This window comes from Balaenoptera ricei, chromosome 2, assembly GCF_028023285.1.
Source record: "Balaenoptera ricei isolate mBalRic1 chromosome 2, mBalRic1.hap2, whole genome shotgun sequence".
Taxonomy (NCBI): Eukaryota; Metazoa; Chordata; class Mammalia; order Artiodactyla; family Balaenopteridae; genus Balaenoptera; species Balaenoptera ricei.
In genome coordinates, this window is record NC_082640.1 from 5,320,652 (window position 1) to 5,342,515 (window position 21,864).

At 39.2% G+C, this 21,864-nt stretch overlaps 1 protein-coding gene across 1 annotated transcript in view; it reads left to right on the forward strand.

The window, feature by feature from the left end:
• ST8SIA6 (ST8 alpha-N-acetyl-neuraminide alpha-2,8-sialyltransferase 6) overlaps positions 1 to 21,264 on the forward strand; it is a 131,222-nt gene extending 109,958 nt beyond the window's left edge. Inside the window, exons 5-8 of the mRNA XM_059915269.1 lie at positions 12,670 to 12,814; positions 16,238 to 16,350; positions 18,789 to 18,881; positions 20,131 to 21,264. Of these exons, the coding sequence (XP_059771252.1) occupies positions 12,670 to 12,814; positions 16,238 to 16,350; positions 18,789 to 18,881; positions 20,131 to 20,599 (820 nt within the window). The 3' untranslated portion in view covers positions 20,600 to 21,264. The remainder of the gene's footprint in view (positions 1 to 12,669; positions 12,815 to 16,237; positions 16,351 to 18,788; positions 18,882 to 20,130) is intronic.
• The last annotated feature ends 600 nt before the right edge of the window (positions 21,265 to 21,864 follow it).

Here is a 21,864-nt window from a genome sequence, read left to right on the forward strand (position 1 = left end):
GGGAACAAAAAGTGTCCACCGAACTGAGAAGGTATCTTGAGGTTGAAGAATGAGGCAGGCAGCTGCATATAATCGGTGGATCCGTTTATTATATGGTAACTTACATACAGGGTGGGATCAGGCAGACGTTGGTCCAGAGCATGTGCAGCTGTACTCTGCATCTCCGAGGGGCAGCTGGGACAATTTTATAGTTAACCTAGGGTATGGGGGTATGTGTTTGCAGACAGCAAGCGCATTCCTAAGTCAAGATTTATGATGGGGAGCTAGTCTCATGGGTGCCAGGAATATGTCCGCGAAGGTCTTTATCACTGTTTGGAGACTAACACAGCACAGAAACCACTTGGACCTAATGATGATGAAACAACATCTATGAACTACAAAGCCCTTGACAACAAAGAAGAGATTTACCCCCAGTACAGTCCTAGGTAGGGTCATTGGAAGGACAGGAGGCCTGGGATGGCATCAGTATGCTAACAGCCGCGCACCAGGATAGCGATACATACCTGATATCATTTCGTGACGCTGGGCAGCTCCCAGGCAGCGTGGCGGTCACGAGTGTGAATAACCCACGCACTGACAACCATTCCGGACCCAGACCACCATTCTGCTTTTCATCTTCAGTACAGTATTCAATAAATTACAGGAGATAGTCAGCACTTTGTTATAAAAGAGGCTTTGTGATAGATGATTTTGCCCAGCTGTAGGCTGATCTAAGTGTTCTGAGCACGTGTAAGGTACGCAAGGCTAAGCTGTGATGTTCGGTAGTTTAGGTGTATTAAATGCATTTTCGACTTAGGATATTTTACACTTCTGTTGGGTTTACTGGTGTAATCTCATTGTAAGTGGAGGAAGGTCTGTATTGGTTTCCACACTGTCTCCCATTCACGTTTAGAGATGGGTAGGTAATCATTTGCTTGAGCAGGACACTTGGATATTTGAGAATAATGTTACCGAGTCCAAGCTTGTACTTCTCGCCATACAACAGGCCAATAAATTAAGAGGTGAGTTGTTGGAGCGAGGACGATTGCCTTTATTTGAAAAGCCAGCAGACTGAGAGGATGCTGGACTAGTGTCCCAAAGAACCATCTTGCCCGGGTTTGGACGCTAGTTCCTGTTATTGCTGCAAATATTTTCTGGTTCCTGCCAGACTCAGGAGGGGATGCGTTAATTCCTTTTTTCCTGCAGCCACTCACAGGTGGGCCTGGTCAGGATGTTTCCTGTGAGCGAAACAAAGGTATTTTAGCTTAAGCCTCAGGCATGTGAGGCAGCGTTCCTAGAGATGGGCCATACTTTTACATCCCTTTAGTGATAATCTAGCAAAAGCAATAGAGCAATAGAATACAAAGGTTGAAGTAAAAGAAACAGATCCAGTATGGAATCAGATGTGCTCTTCCCTATTACAATAACATCGAAATACTTAAATTTAAATTAAACGTGTTATGAAATGCTCCCGACTCCTCTTCCTCATCGTCCTCTACTTCGCCCTTGAAAACTCTTTTGTGAAGCTCTGGAAACTTCTGGTAAGCAGGTTTTATCCCAGCAGAAGATCTTTGAGCTTCAATAATCAGTCTTAGATTCCCTCGGTAACTTGCATGGTTATTACTGCATTAGCTTTCATGAACTGTTTTCTAACTTAAAAGAACTGTGTTCATTTGTGTAATCAATTATAGAAAGCTAACAGGTATACAAACAACAGAGCTTAATTTTTATTTTACTTTCACTTTTTTTTTTCCAGAAATAGTCGCACAATTATTTTGTTTTGGGTTTCTTTTGGAACCTCTAATACCATTTGATTTCTTGAGACAGCCCTATGTTTCACAGACGTGAGTTTGAATACAAAAATGACTGAACATAATCAGTATTTACTGAAAGCATAGTGGCAGAAAATGGTGCTATTGTATAAAGGCACATGTTTATTTTAAGGCTCGTGCAAATGAGATGCGTTTCAAATTACTTGTAAAACAGGTATTTTGTACCTGATTACTTTGTTACAGATACCTATTACGTGGTAGCAATTTTAATAAATCTCAAATTATCCCCTCAGGTTTGGTTCGATGAAAATTTCTTGAAAGTAACTTTGTCTTTCTTTGTGTTGGATATAAAAGAAAAGATTCCATTGTTGTCTTAGTAGATTCCTTGATATTTCTAAAATAACAGCCAATGTGTTGCTTTCATTTTTATTTGAGCTCCTTGGACAAAATACAGTGTTAAACAAAAGAAACTTACAGACTACATATCACATACGTTAATTTTTTTACTATGTGACACTTATATGTTTGATGATTTAGCTATGTGAAAGGATATAAATTCTGCAAATAAATAGATGGTTAAGTTAATCAATATTTTTCAAGAAGTCATAAAACTGAGCAACCAAACTTAGTTTGACCACCAAAGTTTTCAACTATTTTCTAAAATATGTCTCCAAAAGCAATAGCTATGGTTTGATTTTAGATAGCATGTGGTGAACTCACTCCCTGTTTTTTTTTTTTCATTCAGTCAACACTTAACATTATTAAGTCCCAGACATTTTGTCTTGTAGCATAGATTTCTTGGAGAAAAGCAAAAGTCATCTTTATCAGGGGCTGCTTTTGATTGTACAAAACCATGTTCATTTTTCTGAACCTCTGTTCTCTTCCTCCTCATACCCTTTAAATTGCTGCTTACGATTCATGCAGGGTGACTATGGTGACAGCTCAAAGCAATACATATTTTTTAAAAAATTTAAGAAGATGTTTGCACTTTGTGATAGGTGTTTCGGGTCAGTTGTCAGATTGAAAAAGCTTCTTTCCCTCGTTTCCTCTGCCTCGAGACCATTTTTCAGTGTTAATATTCTGTCATACCATTTTCTATTTGTCATGCAGCCTGCCTGTGCATTTAGAAAAGCAACAAAAACCACACCATGTCATTACATCCGCTGTATTTAATAATAGAAACTGGCTCTGTACATTTAGGGACTAGTTCCTGTCTTAGTCTTCAGAATATAAACTTCGCCATAAAAATGCATCAAACCACATGGGATTCACTGATCTTCTAAATGTTATTTCAAAAACGTTATCTCCCAAGTTGTACTCTGTATTAACCATATTGCTTTATGCTCCTAGGTCGGAGAAGTCTTCTTCTAGACCACCCTGCCTTTCAAAACCTCTGCTCCTTGTTACGTTGCTTGGGGTATCTTCATTGGTACCTTACATTGTTTAAACACTGGTGCAATGTCCCTGTATATGTAGAGATCTTTCTCCAGTGTTTCAACATTATCTCCTTCACTTCTGAGTTAACGTTTCAGTGGAGTTCCTGTCCTTTGCTTTGACAGTCATAGTCTTTCATATTTTCTTTACCTTGGTTTACTTATATTCTACTCAAATAGATGAGCTGATCTTTCATAAATGTCAGAATATCAGTGTACACATATAAGGGCAAAACTCACTCATCTGAGATGTGGATGGAATTTGGTCTTTATTCATTCTCTTCCTTAACCTGAAACTTCTGTGAATCCCATATTGAACAGGGAATCATATACCCTCTTGGATTTTCCTATGGCTGCCAGGTTATGAAGCAGAACTTTGAGTGGGTTGAGGTAAAGCTAAAATTGTGAAGTGTGTGAAACTGTCCATTTATTGTATATTTCAAAACGTATTGAACATCCAGCTCTGGGTCAGGTGCCTGGGCTTCCTTCCACCCCGCCTTTTTCATCTTCTGTAAATTATCCCAGTTCCTTCCTCATTTCTCTCTTGCTTCTCAATGCGATGCCTCAGGGTCCAGAGACACAATGGGATGTCAAGTCTCCATGTTCCCAAATGTTTTCTCCCTCATCCTTCCTCAAAACTCCACTTTCTCTGTGCCAGACCACCCCTGCCGTGGGACGTACTAATTCATGTTACGATGTGAATGATGAATGGGTGGCTTTTTTGAATGCCATGCCTCCCATTCTGTATCTAACTGGATTCATTAAGGACAGTCACCAATGTCTGACTTTCTAATTCTAAATGTCTAGGCCATTTTGCCTTCCTAATGTTGTGAGAGAGCCAAGAACTTGAAGGTAAGACTCTGTGTGATTAATATCATGAATTAACCTGAATCAGGGATGACTATCAATTCTCCCATCCTATCTTTCAGTGTGATGCCAACCTGATAATCCCACAAACTAATAACAGATCCACTCTGGGTTGCTGGAATTTCTCCCAGTGGTCTGGGAGGCTAGTTCAATCTCACGGGTGGTTCTGTTTTAATTTAGGTATAGGCATATTGCTAAAAGAGGTAGTGTCTATTTGAAGCCCGTAATTCTTCTGATCTGTTGGGGCTGAAACAGAATGTTTTCATGCCTTTTGAATCCCTGCGAACCACTGGAATTCTTAGATCATTGTATTCTTAAAAGCAGTCTATTTTTTGGACTTCCCTGGCAGTACAGTGGTTGACTCCGTGCTTCCAGTGGAGGGGGCGTGGGTTGGATCCCTGGTCGGGGAACTAAGATCCCACATGCCGCATGCAGCCAAGAAATAAAAAAGGAAAAAACAACAACAAAACCAATCTATGTTTTTAGCGTGAAACATATATTCATTGTGAGCCAGTTGATTCTAAAATCACAGTATTTTGACATGCCATCTTGATTTGAGTTTTCATTTCACTTCTTACCCAAAGACCCTTCTCCACTACACAACCGAACCCTGGAAAGAGTTGTCTATACTCTCTCTGTCTTCCACCCACATCTTTAACGACAACATTTCACCTATGTCAGCAGTGACCCCACGTGCTAAATCCAAAAGGCATTTTCCCTTCCCATTTTGTTTGAGCTCTCACCTCTTACCAGGATTTGGAAATGATAAACCATTCCTCGCTCCTTGAAAGATTCTCACCCTTGGTTTCTGTGTTGCTCCATTTGTTCTTTTAGCTCCTTCCTCCTCATCCCCATATCAATCCATCCTCGAGTCCTGTTTGTATTTTAGAAATGTCTCTCTAGAATATGGGAATCTTTGCTGGTGCATAGGAGACACTCCATGACTGACTATGGTTGGGGGGACCCTGTTTGCTTCATCACTATTTCTCCTTTGGATTACTGCAGTGACCTTCACGATGGTCATCAGCCGTCATGCTGGTACCCTTCTCCTCCGTTCTCTATACGATAGCTGGGTGGCTTTTTTACAAAATTTTATTGGAGTATGGTTGATTTACAAGGTTGTGTTAGTTTTGGATGTACAGCAAAATGATTCAGTTATACATATATTCATTTGTTGTCAGATTCTTTACCCACATAGGTTATTACAGAATATTAAGTAGAGCTCCCTGTGCTATACAGTAGGTCCTCGTTGGTTATCTATTTTATATATAGTAGTGTGTGTATGTTAGTCCCAAGCTCCTAATTTATCCCTCCCCACCACATTTCCCCTTTGGTAACCGTATGTTTGTTTTTGAAATCTGTGAGTCTGTTTTGTAAATAAGTTCATTTGTATCATTTTTTAAAAATTAGATTCCACATGTGAGTGATATCGTATGATATTTGTCTTTCTCTTTCTGACTTACTTCACTTAGTATGATAATCTCTTGGTCCATCCATGTGGCTGCAAATGGCATGATTTCGTTCTTTTTTATGGCCGAGTAGTATTCCGTTGTATATATGTACCACGTCTTCTTTGGATGGGTTTCTTTAAATGGAAATTGGGTGATGACAGGTGGTCACAACTCACTTCCACCAAGCCTACCCCTGCCCCAACCTGTTTGGAATCCACTGGGTGGTGGTGGTGTTTTGCGGGGCCCGGGCAGGGTGCATTCAAAACTGAGACTTAAACTCCCTTAAGGCCCTATATTTCCTGGCCACTACCTACTTTTCCGGCCTCACCTCACACCACACTCCGCCTGGCTCTTTTTGCTCCATTGCATTGGTCTTCTGTCTCATCAAATGTCTGATACTTGCTTCAGCCCCGGAGGCTTGACAGCTCTGTCCCTTCTGCCCCCCATGCCCCTGTTCGTGTGCACTAACCTTTCAGATCCCACATCCGTCATCTCTTGTTCAGGAAGGCCTTCCCTGAACACCCTGATGAAGTCATTGCTGCTGTCCTGTGATGAGATTCTCCTTCATAACACTGATCACAAGTATGGATTGGAATTTTGTGTGTGAGATTAATTTATAGCCCTGGTTACCTGTGATCCATGTATTCTATAGAGTGCAAAATATTGATGGGAAAACATCTTCATCAGGAAGAACCAAGAATCTTTCTAGATGGTTCTAAAATGAGTCAGGGCTCAGTATAGGAACCAGGAGTTGGAAAGTATACTCAGGTTTCTGGGCTCAGAGCATAGGCTCAGCTTCACATTGGCTTCATGTGTCTTATTTTATTGACCTTTTGTTTGTTTTCCATAGTCGTTGATTTTATATTTGATCTCCCTATGAATGCTGAGTTCCCACTAGGGACCATTTTACTTTGGACAAGAGGCACCTGGGCAGTTGTTTATTTGTAGCATCATTATCATTCTTATTAGGTTAAGTCAATTCTCCCGGCCAGTCTCTTTATCAGTTTGATAAAGATGAGTAATACCTTCTTTCATGAGTTTTTATGAATTTTCAATACGTAGAATGTTCAGTACAGAGTCCGTTATATGTTAAAGTCTCAATACTTGATCACTATTATTATTATTATTGTTAGTTTAATATCATTTTCCTAGCTTACAATGAATATTTTACTAAAAATAGTAGGTTGCAGTCTTCCTATGCATCATCTGCAGTAGAAAAGGACTTACCTTTACAGGAACTGTCTGTGGCTTGTCCCTCCCTTTCAAGACGGCTGGTCAAATCGTGTTTGGCAACACGCTTCAGAGGTCCAACAAGGAATGACTTTGAGTTGCCTGAAAATTAACCAGCCTAATTCTAGACAGAGCACAGAGTTCTGCATCCCGTTCTTTCCTCAGATTACTTAGCCCCTCAATGGGGACGAAACCCTAACCGTACCCCTAACCTTAATCCTACCCTGGCAGGTTCAGGGTACGATGCCTTATCTATTGGGCAAAGCCTGAGGGCAGAGATGAGAAGTCAGGATGTGGAGGGAAACCAGAGGCCAAAAGCAAGAAAATAAGTGCCCAGGTCCCGGAGGCCAGGCAGAAACAGAAGCTGAGCTTGGGGCTGAAGCCAAAAAAGCAGAATCCCACTACTGGGCGTATACCCTGAGAAAACCATAATTCAAAAAGAGTCATGTACCAAAATGTTCATTGCAGCTCTATTTACAATAGCCAGGACATGGAAGCAACCTAAGTGTCCATCATCGGATGAATGGATAAAGAAGATGTGGCACATATATACGATGGAATATTACTCAGCCATAAAAGGAAACGAAATTGAGTTATTTGTAGTGAGGTGGATGGAGTTAGAGTCTGTCATACAGAGTGAAGTAAGTCAGAAAAAGAAAAACAAATACCGTATGCTAACACACATATGTGGAATCTAAGGGAAAAAAAAAAAAAGGTCATGAAGAACCTAGTGGCAAGATGGGAATAAAGACACAGACCTACTAGAGAATGGACTTGAGGATATGGGGAGGGGGAAGGGTAAGCTGGGACAAAGTTAGAGAGTGGCATGGACATACATACACTACCAAACGTAAAATAGATAGCTAGTGGGAAGCAACCGCATAGCACAGGGAGATCAGCTCGGTGCTTTGTGACCACCTAGAGGGGTGGGATAGGGAGGGAGGGAGGTGCAAGAGGGAAGAGATATGGGAACATATGTATATGTATAACTGATTCACTTTGTTATAAAGCAGAAACTAACCATTGTAAAGCAATTATACTCCAATAAAGATGTTAAAAAAAATAAAAATTAAAAAAAATAAAAATCAAAAAATAAACTGCAAAGAAGTGAACGTCAAAAGACATAAGCTGGAGTCACGAACAATCTGGGCACCTTGTTTCTAACCCGTAAACTCTCTCAACTCCAGTTTTCTCATCTCTAAAATGGGAATGGGGGCTTCCATGGTGGCACAGTGGCTAAGAATCCGCCTGCCAATGCAGGGGACACGGGTTCGAGCCCTGGTCCGGGAAGATCCCACATGCTGCAGAGCAACTAAGCCCGTGTGCCACAACTACTGAGCCTGCACTCTAGAGCCCGTGAGCCACAACTACTGAGCCCTTGAGCCACAACTACTGAGCCCGTGTGCCACAGCTGAGCCCCCATGCCACAACTACTGAGCCTGCTCTCTAGAGCCCGCAAGCCACAACTACTGAGCCCGTGTGCCACAGCTACTGAGCCCATGAGCCACAACTGCTGAGCCCGTGTGCCACAACTACTGAAGCCTGTGCGCCTAGAGCCTGTGCTCTGCAACAAGAGAAGCCACCGTGACGAGAAGCCTGAGCCCCGCAATGTAGAGTAGTCCCCCACTCACCACAACTAGAGAAAGCCCTCGCGCAGCAACAAAGACCCAACGCAGCCAAAAATAAATAAATAAGACTACTTACTACTTTAAAAAATAAGTAAATAAAATGGGAATAATTATATTTTCTATCTCCCTGGTTGTTGTGGGCATCAGATGTCATAATAGGTGTGAAAATGCTCTGGAGAGTGTACAGTGCTTTACCAGGGTGAGGTTTGTGAATGCTGATCTGGTTGGATACTTACTATGCATTGGAAAGGGTGAGCTTTTTGACTCCATCTACCAATTCAGATGCTAATCCTTCCTGAAACATCCTCACAGACACCCCCAAAAATAGTTTTACCAGCTCTCTGGGTGTTGACTTGGCTCAGTTGACAGGTGAAATTCACTATCACATCTAGTGAATACCAAGTGTCCTTCATTTCTTAATGTCTCTTGCTCTTTTTACACAGGAAGGGGGAAATTGCCATGCCCATTATTGTGAGCACATCTAGTTGACTTTGGAGTCACCAAGGATTAGAACTGACTCTGTTTTTAGGGATGATGGGAAATGGAATAATAGAAATAAAATTCCATTTTGTTTTGTTTGTTCTAAGCATCTCAGCTCTATACTAACACTGGCTATTATGGGGATCTTTACCATGCAGGTGACCTGGGAAATGACAAAGAGCATACATTTATAATTCTGCCACTAACTATAAAGGCTTACAATGTCCCATTAGTCAGTGACCCAACACAGGCTGCAGAAATGACATTTTGGATAATTATTCCGATGTTTTTCCTGGGATGTTATTAGGAGTGATTAGGTATTTAACATTGATTTTTGATAGTGATTTCTTTAAAAGTGCAGGGGGGATGGCTAAATCAATTCTGGTACATTCAGACAGTGCAACACTACTCCAGCAATAAAAAGGGACAAATTACTGACATACATGGCAACATACATGAATTGCAAAAACATTTATGCCAAGTGAAAGAAGCCTTACACAAAAGCGTATATACAATATGATTCTTTTTTAAAAAATTAATTAAATTTTTAAAAACATTTTTATTGGAGTATAGTTGATTTACAGTGTTGCGTTAATATGATTTATATAGATTTATATTTATTTATATAAATTTATGTATATGTTTACATAGATTCTGGGACAGGCAATACTAATGTTTGGTAAAAAAATAATCACAAAAGTGGTTGCCTTGAGGTGGGGGAGGGCTGGAGGTGGACTGGGAAAGAATTTGAGGGAATTATCTAGTGGGGTTGGTAATATTCTGTGTCTTGACTAGGGATTGGGTTACAGGGATATATGCACTTCTCAAAACTCATTGAATGCACTTGGGATTTTACTGTATGTAAATTCTACCCCAAAATACAAAATAATGATATACATGCTGAAGTATTTAGGGGTGAGGTGTACTGATACCTGTAATTTACGTTGAATTGCAATAACTGTAACAACAAAAATGGATCGATGGATAAATACACAACAAGGCAAATATGGTAAAAAATTACTTGTAGAGTCTAGCTGGTCGTTATTCACATGCTCATTGTCCAATTCTTTCAACTTTCCTGAGGGTTTGAAAGTTTTATAATATAATAATTGAAAACATAGTTTCAGAAAAAAACAATTTTTAAAAAAAATTTTGGCCACACTGCACAGCTTGCAGGATCTCCGTTCCCTGCCCAGGGACTGAACCCGGGGCCACAGCAGTGAAAGCGCTGAATCCAACCCACTAGACCACCAGGGAACTCCCAGAAAAAAAACTATTTAAAAACCCACAAAGGGTACTTTGCTTAGTGGGTTTTTTCCCTAATAATTGCATTTTTAAATTTTTATTTATTTATTTTTGGCTGCGTTGGGTCTTCGTTGCTGCGCGCAGGCTTTCTCTAGTTGCGGCGAGCAGGGGCTACTCTTCCTTGTGGTGCGCGGGCTTCTCATTGCTGTGGCTTCTCTTGTTGCAGAGCATGGGCTCTAGGCGTGCGGGCTTCAGTAGTTGTGGCACGCGGGCTCAGTAGTTGTGGCTTGCGGGCTCTAGAGCGCAGGCTCAGTAGTTGTGGCTCGTGGGCTCTAGAGCGCAGACTCAGTAGTTGTGGTGCACGGGCTTAGTTGCTCCGCGGCATGTGGGATCTTCCCGGACCAGGGCTTGAACCTGTGTCCCCTGCATTGGCAGGCAGATTCTAAACCCCTGCGCCACCAGGGAAACCCTGCTTAGTGGTTTTTTTGTGTGATGCAATATTCTTTCAAGCACCAAATATCCTTAGAGAAATTAAGTTACTTGTAAAAGGTAAATGAGAATCTATTCCATTGCCTTTCTCAACATGCTGCATAAAAGAGACATTTAAAATTATAAACACATAAGGATTTCTGAGTTTTTAATATGTCACATGAATTGTTATGAAATTAAATTTATAATTACAAATACTTAGTGTCATATTTTTGACTACACATCATTTCATTTTCAATTTTTTCTTTTGTTGGTCTCCATGAGCTATTAGAAATGGTGGGTTCTGAAATGCAAAGAGAAATAATAAGTAGGTGATAGAATTCAAGTAAGAATGTACTATTTTAATAATATCAGCTAACTGATACGAACTAATTTGAAAATCTTGATTTTTAGGGTACAAATAATATCACAGCACTGACTTTTCATATCCTGAGAATTACTGGCATTCATGAAGATTGGAATATAATTCAAAATGACTATGACAGATTAGAGCGTTGTATCCTTTCAAAAGAACCAAATTCAGTAGGAACATATATAAAAGTATACCCTTCAGGACCAAAAACCAATAAAAAAAAATATGCGATGGGAAAGGGCCAGTTCAGAATTTAGGGTATCAGTACTGACCACAGTCAGCTCTGTCTGCTGAATAGTCACTGTTCCTTGTGCTATGGTGGGATCCAACTTTAATAAATATTTTTAAGTAAAATGGAGAAATTAGTAAAGGTTTGAAGATGAACAAGGTGACATTAATGAAAAAACTGGTCTTATGGAGAAAATCTGAGAGAAGAGGCAATTCTCTAAATGCTTCAAAATTGAAGAGGTTCAAGTTTTGCTTGATGATTACCATTTTCAATTACATGAAGTGTTTTTTTATGGAGAGATTCTATGAAAAACTAACCAGGGAGGTGGATTTAAGTGAAGAGAGTTCAGTTGTACAAATCAAAGAGTCTCTTGACTTCAGGGTTGATTAAGCTGTGGAATAATTATCGAGAGACACTATGGAGTCTACATCCCCGGAGAATTACATAAGCAAAATATAAATTCTGAGTGGTTCTGGATTCACCTGCCAGAGGTTGGGGGCAAATTCCGACAACCCCTGGCAGGACCTTTCTGGGTCTGCATTCTGACAATAAGGTTTCACTCCATAGGAATAGTTTCAAAATATAGCTCAGTACTAAATTACATTTTTCTGGGCTTTCTGTAAAGAATGGCAGCTTTAAATTCACGTCATTTAAAAATTCACTCTATTAAAGTACAGCAGTGTAGATATGGTTAGCAGTACTGTATTGCATACTTGAAATTTGCTAAGAGGGTAAATTTCAAGTATTCTTACTATAAAAAAAAGAAGAAAAAGAAAAAAGATAACTATGCGAGGTGATGGACATGTTGATTAACTTGGTTATGGTGATGATTGCACAGTGTGTATGCATATTAAACCATGAACATAAACAATTTGTATTTGTGAATATTTTTTTTTTGGCTGCACCATGAGGCTTGTGGGATCTTAGTTCCCCAACCAGGGATCGAACCCCAGACCCCCTGTTAGGAAGCGCAGAGTCCTAACCACTGGACCGCCAGGGAATTCCCCGTTCGTATTTGTGAATTATACCTCAGTGAAGCTCAAAAAAAATCACTGTATTGAATGATGCTTCTTTTCATTGAACTTGTCTCATAATAAATGATTACATATTGCTTTGGTGATGACTTGTGACACTGGTCTTAATTTAGTTTCTGTACTGTTTAATAAAATAATTAGAAGGTATTCTGTCATTTTCTCTTTGTTGTTACAACATTATCATGAGAAAGAAGTCTTTGTATTTAAACCATTATATAATCAGTATTTCCTATGGGTGACTCGGTCCCTATCTGAGTGTAAGTACGTTAATGTTCTTTGCTATTTAATCCTACCACAGCACTCTTGCACCATCCAGGGACAGTTAGAATGGAATGAGATAAAAATGTCATCTTTGTGAATGAGGTATCTTCTCTCTGAAAGTCAGTATGGCAAAATCCTCTTCTGCGTTTTCCATCGTCATCTCTATTTTGGGTTTCTTAATCTTATTCCTTGACTCACTTTTATCCTTATCCTTCGCAGAGTGAAACTTGCTTCGTGTTGTGATGCCGTTCAAAACTTCATTGTTTCTCAAAATAACACTCCCGTCGGGACTAACATGAGTTACGAGGTGGAAAGTAAAAGCGAAATCCAAATCAGAGAGAACATTTTTGATATGTTGCCAGTGGTGAGTGAGAATTTCTTGTGGTTTGTGTCACCATTTAAGGTGAATGTTGGCTCAGATTAAGATATAAGAATGGAGCAGTTAATTCATTAAAATGCCACACTGTTGTGTTGTGTAAGATATGTATGGCAGTCCCTTTTCAGAAGGCAGTTTTGAATACTTGTGGCTCTGCGGGGAATGGTATTTATATCTTAAATGATAAGCTCTTCCAGCCCTTGAGTCTTCATGACTCATCCTTGAATGAGATGAGGTACTTGGGCTTTCTGCATAGTAATTACCAGGGCTTGGGAAGATGACCATTTTTCACCTGCAATAAGACTCCTCCAGTTGTCAGTTTCAGTGACTAAATCAATTCCTTCACAAAGAACTGTAGGTTTATGTGGCTAATCTTTGGGAAGTAAATACTTAAGAATTTGCGGTCCGTAAACATAACCTCCACAAGACAGGGATTTTTATCTACTGTGTTCTTATGTATCCCAAGCTCCTAGAACATTCCCCAGTGCACAGATGCATTCATTACATATTTGTTATTTAAACTAATGAGTAATGATACTGTATCATTACAATATAAATCCAAACTTGGGGGGAATTTTTCTCCTGAAAATATCCCACTGCTGATGAAATACACTCTCAGGCATCTTTTTATGATTTGATGAAAAGCAATTAGGCCAAGTCAGTGGTCAAAATGGGATCGCTTTATATATGCAGTTTACCAACTGTAGAATATTCAGTGCTTACAATTAATTCCATTTTGCTGGACTTTTGACTTCTTTCAACTATTTTATTGTCATGTAAGTTGTTCCAATTTTTTTTTTAATATTACAATTCAAAGGAAGTATAATTTTCTGGGAATGAACGAAAAATCAATATAAAATGTTAGAGAAAAAATATCGCACATTTTCCGGAAGGGAACGGGGACCAAAAAAATAACTCATAGGGCATTCTGAAAATCCCCTCGTGATGCACTGAAATTACCAATAGCTGAAAAGATAGCAACTAAAGAATATTTATATCCTTTATCAGGGAACGCCCTGGGGAGTTCCTCAGAGAGCAACTCTTTCACCCTTGCCATTTTTGCTAGTGTTTTCCTTGCTTTAGGCTGGTCAGAACAGAGGAGCTGCAGGTATTTTTTTGCTTCTGATTGGCACCTTGAAAAGAATAACTTAGCATAAGCTTGATAATTCTGGGTGCAATTAACAGCATCCATTTTCCAGATTAATACTGACTTTTTTAAAACTAGGGGGAGGAAATTCTGAAGTTAATACGGTAACAGCTGCAAAGCGAGGGCACTTTTCTGTGTTTCTTCAACATTCCCTTCCACAGACACAGCATCCGAGGTTGCTTCCCACACCCCAACCCTGCTCTGTTCTGTGGGGCACACAGCGAGCAGATCACAATAGATGCTTTGGACGAAATGTTGTGAAGTCACTTACTCCAAAGCTTTGCTAAGTTACTTGAAAAGAAAACCACGAAGCTGGTTTTCAACCAGAGTTAGCAACAAGCAGGCAGTTGAGTCGCCCAGATTTGCGTTTCCTTAGGAGCCTTATTTTAAGGAACGTTGAAATTGTCATTTATTTGAACTCTTACTGAACGTAAGATAACAAAGCATATGAATTTTTTCCTCCCAGTTGACCAAGAAACCAGAGAAAAACGTTCATTATTTTGAGTGCTTAATTGGAGATATGTTCCCCTCAGTAATCTTTTCTATTGTACCATAAAGAGCCTATTTGCATTCTTCCCTGTCTGTAAAATTCAGAATTTACTGTGGTATCGGTTAGTAAACAGGGTCTGAAAACATCTTGCGCTAGAAGTTCAGTGACTTGAAGTAGTCCAGGGTCTGTGGGAACCATTCATTAAAGAGCCAGTCACTCTGCTGGGCGTCACACCTGTACAGGGAAATAAGGCACATCCTTCAGTTAACCTTTCACCCCTTGAATGACAGACAGCACCTGTATAATGTGTCGTGGTTAAGACCACGGACTCTGAACCATACTGCCTGGGTTTGAATCCCAGCTCTGCTGCTTTCTAGCCCTTCCTTAAACTCATGCCTCCGTTTTCCCATCTGTAGAATACTCACAAGGTTGTTGGATGGATTCCATGTGTTAACAAGTTACGACCTGGGAAAGTGCTTCTCGCACCTGAAGCACAACATGATTTTTCATGTTTATGGACAGACGCAGACATGCTGAAAGAGAGTTCTCGTCACTCGTTTGGCATCTCCCAATGCAGATTCAGGAGCACAACGGGAGTCAGGGTGATTCAGGATCTGTTGGGCAGCTCAGAACCACGCCGGTCCTGGGGCATTGCCAGTGGGGCTGGTACACGGGGCGGGAGGGTGCCCTGATTCGTAGCAGTGTAAATATCCCCATCGTGGCGATTGTAATTTACCAGTGGTTTCACAATCGGCTGACAAAATTCCTGAATATTTACCAGTTGGTGCCCATAAGCTGGTACAGCTGGGTTCCAACATGGCACCGGGGGTTGCACCCAGGTGGCCATTGGGCCAGTCGTCACCCATCGAAAAGCAGTGATCCTCTGGGCGAGGTCTGCAGTAGAAGAGGGGGGAAATGAAAAGTAATAAACATGCTCTCTGCCCCTGGGGACCTACACTCACATTCTGGAGACAAAGCAGGTGAATCAGGACTTCATCATTGCGGAACTCTGAGCTGACACCCTTGCTGCTGGTTAAGGTCACATCATTACTTCTGGAAAAGTGACCAGCAAAGGCAAAGTACACTGTCAAATTGAAAAGTTATGTTTCAGACCACGGAGCATTTGGTAAAAGTGGGAAGTCTTTTGGGGTCGGCCAGTTGGGTCCTTGGAGGAAACAAAAATGATTCCGGCCTTAGAAATGAATTTGAAACAAGTCAGCAAAGAGTTACTGGGCCTCCCTGAAGCACCGTGGCTGATCATTTACAGAGATCGCAGGCATAAATCTCCTGTCATCACTGAGCTGGAAGGTCTAACTATTTAAGAAGCACAGAGAACTTTCACTAAATTATCTATTAATTTTCTGGCCAAGAATAGAGAATTTAATGCTACTTTGGAATTGCTTTTTCTATTTTTGGCTGAAAATGGTCCTGTTTGTCGGAAAGGCCCATGTGGGATTTTGCCATCCTCAATTTATTTACCTAATTATGTGATGTAATATACGTTAAAGTACATTTTAAGAACAAGTGTATTATATTTTGTATTATTACATTATGTTTGTCTATGATATGCTATATATTCCTCTCAAGAGAAATGAAACAGGTTTACAGGATTTTTTTATGATGTCATAAGTTGATTAACATGCTGTGGTATTGCTTCTTGTTCTTTTTCTTTCCTTAGCATGTGTAAAAATTAAGCTACTTGAATTAAGCTGATGATGTTTATGGTTCTAAAACTAAAGCTATTTTATGGCAGTTTTTCCCTTTCTCCTGATAGTCTCAGCCTTTTGTGGGGTACCCCTACAATCAGTGTGCGGTGGTTGGAAATGGGGGGATTCTGCATCAGTCTCTCTGCGGAGCCGAAATCGATAAATCCGACTTTGTTTTTAGGTAAGCTCTGTCAAATTGGTTTCTTTGACATCCAAGATGAGCTGGATATTTTAAATGAATAGGCTAAAGATGCTCTGTGTAAATTTTGACCTTTGAACTCTGTTGCTTAAGCCTACAGTTTATCTAGTGTGTTTCCAAAAGTGTTAAATGAATCATGAGTTCCTCTGACTGTTGCTATGGTCACTTCACTTTCCAGAAACCCCGCATGAAATCATAGTCAAAGAGGGTCTTCACTGCAGGACTTGTCAGAGCCTTCAGTATATTAAGGATACTTTTTTTTTTTTTTTTTTAAACAGAGCATTTCAAGAACACTTTGTTCTCAGGTAATACTTGTGAAAATGCTGACTTAGATATTGTATAGACACACAACGTTGTCGTTTATTTAGGTTTCTGGCCTGAAATTTTTTAAAAATGTGCAGCTTCTAAATTCTGATCTTTTAAAATGTTTATATCTCAATACAAGCTAGCTTGCCAAAACAGAAACAAAAGTGGTTTCTCTGTGTGTCTGAACTAATAAGACAAGCCACAGAGCATCTCCACTTTCAGAATATTATGGAAAGAGGATTCATCCCTGTGAGGGTGGATTTCAATTGAAATGCACCTTTTTATAAAGTCAGTTGAAATCCGTTTCTTCCTATTTCAGGAGCACCGATTGCATACATCAGAGGAGATCCTTTGATCTTTATTGATTTAATGCTGCCCATTTTAGCACATGAAAAAGAAACACGATTCTGAATCAGTAGCTCCCCCTCACTTTAATCTCATTTAGAATTTTATGCTGAAGATAATGACAGAACAACAGACCTGGCAGTCCAACCATTATTGAATGTGTTCCTCATGATGAATGTGAAAATGGCCAATACCTGCATGATTTAGCTATTTTGTTAAAGTACTCAGTATGGAAAAACCATAAGGAAGATAAATAATTCTTTCTGTAATAGACTTTTTTATAGACTGAAAATTCCCAAAACATCTGGGGTGAATATTATGCCTAAACATCCATTTTACTTTGTAGCAGATATAAGAAATACAAGTTTAGGTTTAACAAGCAGGAAAAAAAAACCCAAAAACAAAAAACTCAACAGCTACTTAATTTATAACTCTAAAATAAATAGGTATATTTCTAGATTCTGCATTTGTTGATGCCAGCTATTTTTCTGAATATAGAGTTCCTTTTGAAGTTAGCCTTCCAAACTGAAAGGTCAAATTGGGGCTGTACATGGTTGGTGGCATTAGAATTTATTTAATTTTTAAGCCTTTGTCTATTTTGGTCGTACATGTTTCATATTTTATAAAACCATCTGGAAGCTGATTTTAATTTTTATTTTTTTTTCATTTCAGAAGATTGGGAGCTGTCAGTTAAGTGTGTAAGGAGCAAAAATAGGCGCTGAGTGGCTTTACTGTACTGTGTATATACAATACCCAATATTTCCCCTAGGGGTCTCCAATGATACCATATTGGAAATCATCTTTGAGTCTTCAAAAGAATATGAGACTGTTCTAGAAAGTAGATTTGTTACAGGAAGCCCACTAATGAAGACATTTCTGTGGCCTATTATCTCAATTAATATTTATTTTTCCCAAGGTGCCATATTTGTTTTCTGATGTATCTTTTTTATCAGTGAGAGAAGTACGTGTTTTATTTATTCATATATTTCATAGAGCATGGAATAGAATATTTCAACCTCATCTTACAGAACACATCAAGTTTAAACAGCCTTCCTCAGAGATGCTCCCTTTTGTATATATAGCTTTAAAGAAATGGTCTACTTGAAATTCTGTAAATGATACTTTCTCTTTTCTGTGTGACAAGAATATAGTTACTCAAAATTACAATTCTTAATTTGTTTTCCAATTTAAAAGCAAAATAGTACGCAAAAGAGGACGAGAACATCAATATGAAAACATCATTATAAGAACATTAAGGCTTTATTTATTAACAGCTTAATTTGGTGGAAAAACAGTCCATATGGGAATCAGGAAATTTTGATTTTTTTTATATAGCCTTTGCTTCTGACAGACCCTATAACCTTAGTCGCAATGCCTCAATTTTTAAAAATCTGTAAATTGGTGATCATACCTCCGTGGGAATCTAATTAATATAAATAATAATTTTAATAAAAGGATCATGAACTCTTCAAAAGCTAGGCAAGGTGTAATTGTCATTTCTAGTTTTGTTACTTATAAAGGGCTTACATAATACTGAAAGCATTTATCAAATTCATTTATTTTATCCAATATTGAAATGCCAACTAAGAGTTCAGTACTTCTTAAATGGTTTTCGATGGAAATCAGATGAATTCTGAGGACCCTCTTAACAACAATAATTTTCTCCAATAAAATGAGAATGATCACGTGTATATGTGTGGATGTATGTGGATGTACTTTTTTTTTTTCACAAGTTGTATTTTGAGAATAGTTTTCCTTCCAAATTTCAGGTGTAACCTCCCTCCAACCACAGGAAATGTTACCAGTGATGTTGGCACTAAAACCAACCTGGTGACGCTAAATCCCAGTATCATAAGACTAAGGTAAGTACCTCAAATTACATAAATGTTCAAGAACATTTTTCTCATTATTTAACCTGTTTCTTAGTCTGAGCACTAATCTTGTTGCTGAGGCTGACTTCTAATACAGCTGGAATGGCTTTTTAGGAAAATATATAAGAATATATTGGTAATTTAGGTTGTGGCTCATAAGAGGTATGTCCAGTTGTACTTCTAATGTCATAAGCTGAATGTTGCTAATCCAATGAGAACTTTTTAAACAATAATGAAGTTCCTGTTTTAGATTTCCTTTCAGAATTTTAGTGTTACTCTTGTCTTGATAGCTCTTTCTTGAAAAAACTTAGTCTATTTAGAAGCTTCAGAGAGTAACCCTTAGGAGAACCTGGCAAAATCAAGTTTTCACTTCGGGCAGTTTATTACTAAAAAATAATTCCTGTATTTTATTTTCCACAATGTAACTACTACAAAATGTTGGCTGTTTAATAAAAATCCCATATATAGTTTTATTCAACTATTTTCATCCGAAGTGACTAATAATTGTTATTAGTAGAATACACCCCTCAGATAGTTCTAGTATGGCTTAAGAGAATATAAAATATTGTACCTGTCTCCCCAAGGCTTATTTTCTAAACACACACAGTCATGCACACCAGTATATTTACTGAGGTATTATTTAAATTAAACACATAGAGCTATCACAATCCATGGAGGAAATTTAAGATGCTTGTGTGTGTGTGTGTGTGTGTATGTATGTGTGTGTATGCATATAGATATTTTAGGCTTTCTAAAGGAAACTGTTATTTTATAATAACATGTATATACAAATGTACAGCTCAATGAATTTTTTTTAATGTACAGATATTTTAAGAGTGTTTTATGTTTGAGAAAACATTTCAGCATTATACGTTTGGAAGGTAATTCATCATTAAGAAGCAACCTTAGGAAAAAATTACTGAGTTGGAAGATAAAGTAATATAAAAAATGTATGTCCAGTAAGGGTATTGCCCCATAAGAAGGTAGAAGTGAAAAAAAAAAAAAAGAAGGTAGAAATGAAAGCCTAGATATGCCAAGAAGGAGAAATGAAGACCTCACCCCTGATATTTACAAGATGCTTACTTAACATGAGTTTTCTCTGAGTCTGCAGTTTTTCTCTTTTATATACAGTGATATAAATGGTTCTGTTTTTTGGCCAATGGTGAATTCAGCCTCATGTTACCAAAACTGCTCCTTTGATGATTACTGTTAAAATCATGATGTTTTAAAAATTTGGCAGATATGGGAACTTAAAGGAAAAGAAAGCAATATTTCTGGAGGACGTTGCAACCTATGGAGATGCATTCGTCCTTCTGCCAGCATTTTCCTTCAGGGCCAACACTGCGGCCTCTTTTAAGGTGTACTACACACTGAAGGAGTCTAAAGCAAGACAAAGAGTTTTATTTTTCCATCCCAAGTACCTGAAAAACCTTGCCCTCTTCTGGAGGACTAAAGGTGTGACCGAGTATCGCCTGTCCTCCGGCTTGATGATCACAAGTGTGGCAGTTGAACTGTGCGAGAACGTGAAACTCTATGGATTCTGGCCCTTCTCTAAAACTGGAGAGAACACACCTGTCAGCCATCACTACTACGATAACAAGTTACCTAAGCGTGGTTTCCATGAGATGCCCAAGGAGTATAGACAAATTCTCCAGCTTCACGTGAAAGGAATCCTCAGATTACAATTTAGCAAATGTGAAATAGCCTAAACCAGATGTCTTTAAGCGGGAATCATGTTCACACAATGCAGTAGGTGAGTGTCAATGTTCCAAACACCGAAAGAGGGGGTTGTAGGGTGTCGTAGGAAGAGTCCCGAAATTTGGTTGGATCAAAGCTCTGGCACTAGGTTTGCAGTCTCAGCAACTCATTTCATTGTTCTGATCTTCAGTTCTCTTCCTGTAAAATGGGGACCATGATGTCTAACTCATATTAGGAGAATCTGATAATCTGTGAAAACTTTCCGCAAGTATTTAGCATGAGGTAGGGACTCCATGAATATCTCCTCGTTGATATTTTTAACAGCCGTTTTCACCTTCACCAGACATAATAAAAAGGCAGGCTGTCTTGAAGACTCTTTCTGAAGAGAACAGCTGAACTGCCAGTGTCCACTGGAATTCTTTCTCTGGCAGGAGCCTCTATTATCCGTAATATCGTTCCCACCTTTCTTCCTGTCTTAAAGAGGGCATATAAGAAAACTGTGTAATTAAACAAGAAACCCGTGGTTATGCAGGAATGAACACCTTACGCCTCTAATTACATTCACTTGTGTCTCGAGCTGTGCTGATGTCGTGGTTGGATTTAGGCCAATCCTTTTCCTCCTTTATCTACATTTAAAAATCACTCTTTAATATATATATTAACTTCCTATCTCACTCTTAAGCCTTTTCCTCTCCCACTGACAGGATTTACTTCAAGGGCAAGAATAGTTACAATTCAACTTACCTGTTGTCTGTGGCGGTCACTCATACAATTTACTTTGCTAAGGTTGTTGAACAGCTGCTTCACGCTAGACCCTTTCCCAGGCTCCGCGAGAGGGATATAAAAATGACTAAGTCCTGGGGACTTCCCTGGCGGTCCAGTGGTTAAGACTCCGCGCTGCCACTGCAGTGGGCACGGGTTCGATCCCTGCTCGGGGACCTAAGATCCCACAAGCCGTGTGGCGCAGACAAAAAAAAAAAAAAAAGACTAACTCGCGCAGGAAGAAACAGATGTGGTGCTGTGAACAATGAAAGGGTGTGCTCAGTGTTCTCACGAAAGCTATGGGGAACAGAGGCAGGAATCATTCAGTCCATTTCAGAGAAGAGCTGGTTTCTGAATTAAGCCTAGAAAGGGAGTAAGGCTTTACCAAATGAAGAAGATTCTAAGTAGAGGGAATATGATGGGGAGAAGGCTGTCCCCTTGATTCTTTTTTTTTTTTTGGCTGCATTGGGTCTTTGTTGCTGCGCGCGGGCTTTCTCTAGTTGCGGCGAGCGGG